Source organism: Trachemys scripta, chromosome 14, assembly GCF_013100865.1.
Source record: "Trachemys scripta elegans isolate TJP31775 chromosome 14, CAS_Tse_1.0, whole genome shotgun sequence".
Classification (NCBI taxonomy): domain Eukaryota; kingdom Metazoa; phylum Chordata; order Testudines; family Emydidae; genus Trachemys; species Trachemys scripta.
The window spans coordinates 10,273,838-10,281,675 of NC_048311.1; the positions used below are offsets into that span (position 1 = coordinate 10,273,838).

The 7,838-nt window shown below is 47.0% G+C and overlaps 1 protein-coding gene across 1 annotated transcript; it reads left to right on the forward strand.

The window, feature by feature from the left end:
- Nucleotides 1–6,983: 6,983 nt before the first annotated feature.
- Nucleotides 6,984–7,838, forward strand: LOC117887613 (spartin-like). The gene has a single exon (XM_034790257.1). The coding sequence runs from the start codon at nucleotides 6,984–6,986 to the stop codon at nucleotides 7,836–7,838; it is 855 nt and encodes a 284-aa protein (XP_034646148.1).

A 7,838-nucleotide genomic window follows, 5' to 3' on the forward strand; every position in this document is an offset into this window, starting at 1 on the left:
TGTTAGTCTATAAAGTGCCACAGGACTCTTTGTTGCTTTTTACAGATCCAGACTAACACGGCTACCCCCCTAATACTTAAGTAATAAGAACACACCTACATTTTTAAAGTATAGGCCTTTGCAGACAGGCCTAAATATCTATATCCTAACACATCTGATGGGTCAGCGTGAGGTCCCTTTGGTTATCTGCCACTCTGCCAATTGTCCGGCTCCTCCTCCTCCAGCATGAGCTGCATGCATGTGCATTAGACCCTGGGGAGCCAAGGACGTGCTCTTAGTGAGGCAGAGGCCAGCCTTCTGCTGTCCCCGGGGATCATCCTCCCGGTGGGACTCTTGGCCTCTGGTGGGGCTGCTGCAAGAGGCCGGAGGCTGACCCAGCATGGGGGTTACAGCAGTCACCCCAGACTTGCCAGTTTTGCTTAAGACAAATACATAACCGTCCAGGAGCCCCATTATTTGTACAGTGCCCAGCGCAACAGGGTTCTGGTCCATCATCGGGCTCCTGGGCACTACTGTAAATCACGCCATAAATAATGCTCAGCACCTAGCTCAGTGGGGACCTGGACCATGAGAACAGCTCCTATGTGCTACACTTATTCAAATCAACTACAACAACAACAGCATAGCACACTTTACTGGTAAGCAATGCAACTAGGGATTTTCATATTGGGTCGGGTCTGAAAGAGACAGTGATTGCAAAACCCAGATTACTTTGCCGTTCACTTTTTGTATTTGCTCTGATGCGGTTAGCGTTCTCCTTTGAGTATATGTCCCTGTGGATGCTCCACCGTAGGATGTGCATGCACCCATGAGCTCTCAACTGGAGAGTGCAGAGTAGTGTCCGCAGTCCCACGGCTGCGCAGAGCAGTGCTTCGTGGTCTGAACGAGGGCAGATAGGGAAGCAAAGCCTGACGCCACTCAGTTCCCTCTCAGCTGCCTGCAGCTCGAGATGAAGAGTTCTGCTGTCTGCTGCCCTCAGCTTCCCACCTTAACTAGTGAATTCTTTACTTCATTTGTTTCTTTTAGTTACCTGTTTCTGATGATTTTATTTTATTTATCTTCTGTGTGTGTGGTTGGGGTGGGAGCTCCTTCCCCTCCTCTTCTTCTTTGATCTTTTGTTTTGTGTTAGAGTGTAATTTGTTATGCCCCAGTCGCCAGGGTTTAAGACCTGTCAGACTTGCCACTGGTCCTTTCCCCGCAGTGACGGACACTCCAGTTGCCTGCAGTGTTTGGGAATTCTCACAACTCTTCTAAATGCATGGTCTGTGTGAGTTTCAAAGGCAGAGCTAAGAAGGACAGGGAGGCTATTAATGGAGCATGGCCAGCTATGAAGGGGTCTGCTTCCTCCTCCATACATTAGGATCCACATTGCAGAGCACCCTGGCCACACTGGCTGCTTCAATTGCAGCCCTGGGCAAAGCAACCTACCTCTCTGAGCTAGGAGCAGGTCAGCTCATAAGACTCAAGAGACTTCTCATCCCTCTAAGGTTGCGGCAGAGACTCCAACTGAGTCCGGTACTGAGGCATCGGTACTGCGGAAGAAAACCGCTTGGTTATCCCTACCACTAGGTCAGTTACTGCGACTAACTTTGTGTGACGGCTATCATAGCCCTCCACCCTCTTCCACGTTCCTTTCTTCTGTGGATCCCATCATGTCTGATGAACCTGACTCGCCAGTGCTGGGAAGATCTACCAGAGCCACTTCCTGACACTGCTGCAAGAGCAACAAGTTGAGACTTGCTTAAGTCTCCAGCCTTCGGTACCAAGTAGGACATCAGAGACCCCCCCACACCTTAGTTCAGGGGAAGATTCCTTAGATCAGGAGATCTCAGTACTGTGCTAGCCTACCCTCATGAGTCTCTTTCATGAAGAGGATCCTGGGGAACCTACCAGACATTGTAGCTTTGTAGGCCCAGAGATTATGATTATCACTGGGGTCCCTTCATTTATCCCCCTCCCCAGCGGGATTAGTGGGACCTGTGGGACCACTATGGTGACTAATTCCTAAGACAAAGCACTGGCACCCCCAGCACTCACAGACTGTCCTAAGGTACTGCACACCTTGGAAGCACATACTTCTTTGGTACCGGCCGACGAACAGGAGGAACGAGAGTTTCAGGCTGAGGAGATTTCTGTAAAGATCTCTTCCTCTTCAGACAACGTGGTAATGCCACCACCCCCCTCCTACGCTGATGACTTTAAGACCTTCCAGGACCTCATGAAAAGACAAATGGACTCACTTCAAATTCTGCTGGAGGAAGTGCAAGAATGTAAACATTTCTTGGTGGACACCCTGAACATCAGTACCCAGGGAAAGATTGCCTTGCCACACATCCCCTATGGCAAACACCTGCCAAAATCCCACTGACTTGTAAGGGGGCAGAGCAGAAATTCTACATCCCACCAAAGGGAATGGAGTACTTCTTCTCCCAGCCCTAACCCCAGTTCCCTTGCACTGGATGCCACCAGTGAGAGGAATTGTCAAGCTCGCTCTAGGCCCTCTCCATCAGATAAGGAATCCAAGTGGTAGGACTTTCTGGGAAGGAAGAGTTACACATCACCCGCTCTCCAGTTTCGCATTGCCAACTACCAGGTCTTGATAGCACAATATGATTTCAACACATACTCTAAATTTACACACATTATTGATCGCTTTCCATGAGATCAGAAAGGTCAGTTCCAGTCTATTATCATTGAAGGACATGTGATTGCGAAAGCCTCTCTGCAAACTCCCTTAGACCTTCTCAAGCTGTGCCGAGAAGGAGTGAGAGCTATTCCCATAGCACCTGCTTGGCCGAGACAGGTGTGCTACTCACACCTCATCCACCTTTTGGAGGCAACACCCCTCAAGCTTCCTAACACTAAGGACCTATTGCCACAGAACTCAGGGTCCATTACTCATCCCAGCCCCTCCTCCCTGAGTCTGAGAGCATGGCTCCTCAGTGGCTCTCAGGCATGGAACTGATCTGCTTGGATAGAGTTCAGTCAGTCCTCCTATCCAATAGAAAGCCCAGTACTTGCAAGACGAACCTGCAAAAGTGGAAGCGCTTCCAACCCTGGTGCTCCTTCCCATCTTCTCAAACTTCAGAAGTTCCATTCTCCATGATTTTGGACTATCTGTTAGCACTAAAGACACAGGGTCTCTCAGTGAGCTGTATTGAGTACATCTGGCCACCACCACAGCATCCATTTTCCCATCCAGGCCTTCTCAATCTTTCCCTGCCCGGCAGCAATCAGATTTTTTCAGGGCCTATACAACTTCCTTCCTCCCATTTGTCAACCCCCCTCCAATGAGACCTCAAGTTGGGTTTGAACATCCTAAGGAACCCCTCCCCCACATTTGAACCAATGGTAACCTGCGCCGCCCTCCAACTCTTCCTCAAAATTTCTCATAAGAATGGCCATATTAAGTCAGACCAAAGGTCCATCCAGCCTACTATCCTGTCTGCCGACAGTGATCAATGTCAGGTGCCCCAGAGGGAGTGAACCTAACAGGTAATAATCAAGTGATCTCTCTCCTGCTATCCATCTCCACTCTCTGACAAACTAGTAGGGGAAGCAAAAGTGGATGGGAACCTGGGAGGCAGTGACCATGAGATGGTCAAGTTCAGGATCCTGACACAGGGAAGAAAGGAGAGCAGCAGAGTACGGACCCTGGACTTCAGAAAAGCAGACTTTGACTCCCTCAGGGAACAGATGGGCAGGATCCCCTGGGAGAATAACATGAAGGGCAAAGGGGTCCAGGAGAGCTGGCTGTATTTTAAAGAATCCTTATTGAGGTTGCAGGAACAAACCATCCCGATGTGTAGAAAGAATAGTAAATATGGCAGGCGACCAGCTTGGCTAAACAGTGAAATCCTTGCTGATCTTAAACGCAAAAAAGAGGCTTATAAAAAGTGGAAGATTGGACAAATGACCAGGGAGGAGTATAAAATTATTGCTCAGGCGTGCAGGAGTGAAATCAGGAAGGCCAAATCACACTTGGAGTTGCAGTTAGCAAGAGATGTTAAGAGTAACAAGAAAGGTTTCTTCAGGTATGTTAGCAACAAGAAGAAAATCAAGGAAAGTGTGGGCCCCTTACTGAATGAGGGAGGCAACCTAGTGACCGAGGATGTGGAAAAAGCTAATGTACTCAATGATTTTTTTGCCTCTGTCTTCATGCACAAGGTCAGCTCCCAGATTGCTGCACTGGGCAGTACAGCATGGGGAGAAGGTGACCAACCCTCTGTGGAGAAAGAAGTGGTTCGGGACTATTTAGAAAAACTGGACGTGCACAAGTCCATGGGGCCGGATGCGCTGCATCCAAGGGTGCTAAAGGAGTTGGCGGGTGAGATTGCAGAGCCATTAGCCATTATTTTTGAAAACTCATGGCGATCGGGGGAGGTCCCAGATGACTGGAAAAAGGCTAATGTAGTGCCCATCTTTAAAAAAGGGAAGAAGGAAGATCCGGGGAACTACAGGCCAGTCAGCCTCACCTCAGTCCCTGGGAAAATCATGGAGCAGGTCCTCAAGGAATCAATTATGAAACATTTAGAGGAGAGGAAAGTGATCAGGAAAAGTCAGCATGGATTCACGAAGGGGAAGTCGTGCCTGACTAACCTAATTGCCTTCTATGATGAGATAACTGGCACTGTGGATGAGGGGAAAGCAGTGGATGTGTTATTTCTTGACTTTAGCAAAGCTTTTGATACTGTCTCCCACAGTATTCTTGCCACCAAGTTAAAGAAGTATGGGCTGGATGAATGGACTGTAAGGTGGATAGAAAGCTGGCTAGATCGTCGGGCTCAACGGGTAGTGATCAATGGCTCCATGTCTAGTTGGCAGCCGGTTTCAAGTGGAGTGCCCCAAGGGTCGGTCCTGGGGCCAGTTTTGTTTAATATCTTTATTAATGATCTGGAGGATGGTGTGGACTGCACTCTCAGCAAGTTTGCAGATGACACTAAACTAGGAGGCGTGGTAGATACACTAGAGGGTAGGGATCGGATACAGAGGGACCTAGACAAATTAGAGGATTGGGCAGAAAAAAACCTGATGAGGTTCAACAAGGACAAGTGCAGAGTCCTGCACTTAGGACAGAAGAATCCCATGCACTGCTACAGACTAGGGACCGAATGGCTAGGTAGCAGTTCTGCAGAAAAGGACCTAGGGGTCACAGTGGACGAGAAGCTGGATATGAGTCAACAGTGTGCTCTTGTTGCCAAGAAGGCTAACGGCATTTTGGGCTGTATAAGTAGGGGCATTGCCAGCAGATCGAGGAACGTGATCGTTCCCCTTTATTCGACATTGGTGAGGCCTCATCTGGAATACTGTGTCCAGTTTTGGGCCCCACACTACAAGAAGGATGTGGAAAAATTGGAAAGAGTCCAGCGGAGGGCAACAAAAATGATTAGGGGTCTGGAGCACATGACTTATGAGGAGAGGCTGAGGGAACTGGGATTGTTTAGTCTCCAGAAGAGAAGAACGAGGGGGGATTTGATAGCAGCCTTCAACTACCTGAAGGGGGGTTCCAAAGAGGATGGAGCTCGGCTGTTCTCAGTGGTGGCAGATGACAGAACAAGGAGCAATGGTTTCAAGTTGCAGTGGGGGAGGTCCAGGTTGGATATCAGGAAAAACTATTTCACTAGGAGGGTGGTGAAACACTGGAATGCGTTACCTAGGGAGGTGGTGGAGTCTCCTTCCTTGGAGGTTTTTAAGGCCCGGCTTGACAAAGCCCTGGCTGGGATGATTTAGCTGGGAATTGGTCCTGCTTTGAGCAGGGGGTTGGACTAGATGACCTCTTGAGGTCCCTTCCAACTCTGATATTCTATGATTCTATGAAACAGAGGCTAGGGACACCATTCCTTACCCATCCTGGCTAATAGTCATTAATGGACTTAACCTCTATGAATTTATCTAGTTCTCTTTTAAACCCTGTTATAGTCCTAGCCTTCAAAGCCTCCTCAGACAAGGAGTTCCACAGGTTGACTGTGTGCTGTGTGAAGAACTTCCTTTTATTTGTTTTAAACCTGCTGCCCATTAATTTCATTTGGTGGCCTCTAGTTCTTATGTTATGGGAACAAGTAAATAACTTTTCCTTATTCACTTTCTCCACACCACTCATGATTTTATATATCTCTATCATATCCCCCCTTAGCCTCCTCTTTTCCAAGCTGAAAAGTCCTAGCTAGTCTCTTTAATCTCTCCTCATATGGGACCCGTTCCAAACCCCTAATCATTATAGTCGCCCTTCTCTGAACTTTTTCTAATGCCAGTATAACTTTTTTGAGATGAGGAGACCACATCTGTACGCAATATTCAAGATATGGGCATACCATGGATTTACATAAGGACAATAAGATATTCTCCGTCTTATTCTCTATCCCTTTTTTAATGATTCCCAACATCCTGTTTGCTTTTCTGACTGCCGCTGCACACTGTGTGGACGTCTTCAGAGAACTATCCACGATGACTCCAAGATCTCTTTCCTGATTAGTTGTAGCTAAATTAGTCCCCATCATATTGTATGTATAGTTGGGATTATTTTTTCCAATGTGCATTACTTTACATTTATCCACATTAAATTTAATTTGCCATTTTGTTGCCCAATCACTTAGTTTTGTGAGATCTTTTTGAAGTTCTTCACAATCTGCTTTGGTCTTAACTATCTTGAGTAGTTTAGTATCGTCTGCAAAGTTTGCCACCTCACTGTTTACCACTTTCTCCAGATCATTTATGAATAAGTTGAATAGCAGACAGGCAGTCACGTGGTTTGCAGGGCAGCAGGGATCACTGAGACAGTGGTGCAGAGGGAGCAGGCTCCAGTTCCTGACTTTGCCAGACTCTTCTCCTAAGTGTCCCCACAGGACTGCAGAAAGCCAAGTTATCCAAAGCCAGGATACTCTGAAGAATGCTAGATGACTGATGAATAGGCTGTAAAACTGAAAATAAAAGTAATTAACCCAAAAGTACAACAGAGACTGAAAGACTGTCATTTGGAAAAATAAATGGAACAAGAACAGGATCCTGCTATTCTAGAAGATGCAAACGTTAAAGCTATTAAAGAAGAGATCAAGAAAGCCTTTATGTTTGTCAGTAAAGGGCTGAATACTGATGAACTGGGTCAAAAGGAAGAAGCAAGGAACTACTACAAGCAAGGACTTGACCACTTGCTTAGAGGAGTTAACATTCCATCACAAGGTCCTGAATGTACAGGATCCCAATGGGACTCTGCCAGACAAATGCAGCGAAAGATGCAAGAGACTTTACAAAATGTTAGAACTCAACTGAATATTCTAGAACAAAATACTCCTGCTATGCAAACTAATGCCATCACAATGAATGTGCCCCTAGAGGTGCCCAAGTTATACCCAATGATTCCCACTAATGAAAAGCCAGCAAGGCTCCCTGTACCTAATTCTCTGATTCCACCATCTGGGCCTCCTGCAGCAAATGAAAACGTTGCAACTACAAGCAAAGGGCAACCTCCAGCTATGAGTCCTTCATCTCCAAAAGCTCTCTCTCTACCACATGAAGCTCCTCCTGTGTATACTCCTCAAGCTACTGATGGGCAATATACTGTATCTTATGGCACAGACTCTGGGGAGTTTTCATCATTTGGAGAGGACTACTACACAAAACGTTCTCAGCCAGCTCCCCTTGAAAGTCTAGGAGTAGATGCAGATGAATTGATCCTGATTCCCCAAGGAGTACAGATATTCTCTAATTGCCATCATCTCAGCAAGGTGAATGGGGGAGCTGAGAGCATTCTTCGCAGACCCACCGTACACTACCTTTTACAAAGAGAAGGTTTTTCTGGTTCCTCACCTGTACTTCCTCCCAAAGGTTTCCTCAGAACATAA

Coding starts and splice junctions, on each gene's coding strand:
- LOC117887613 (XM_034790257.1), top strand. CDS start 6,984: ATGGAACAAGAACAGGATCCTGCTATTCTAGAAGATGCAAACGTTAAA.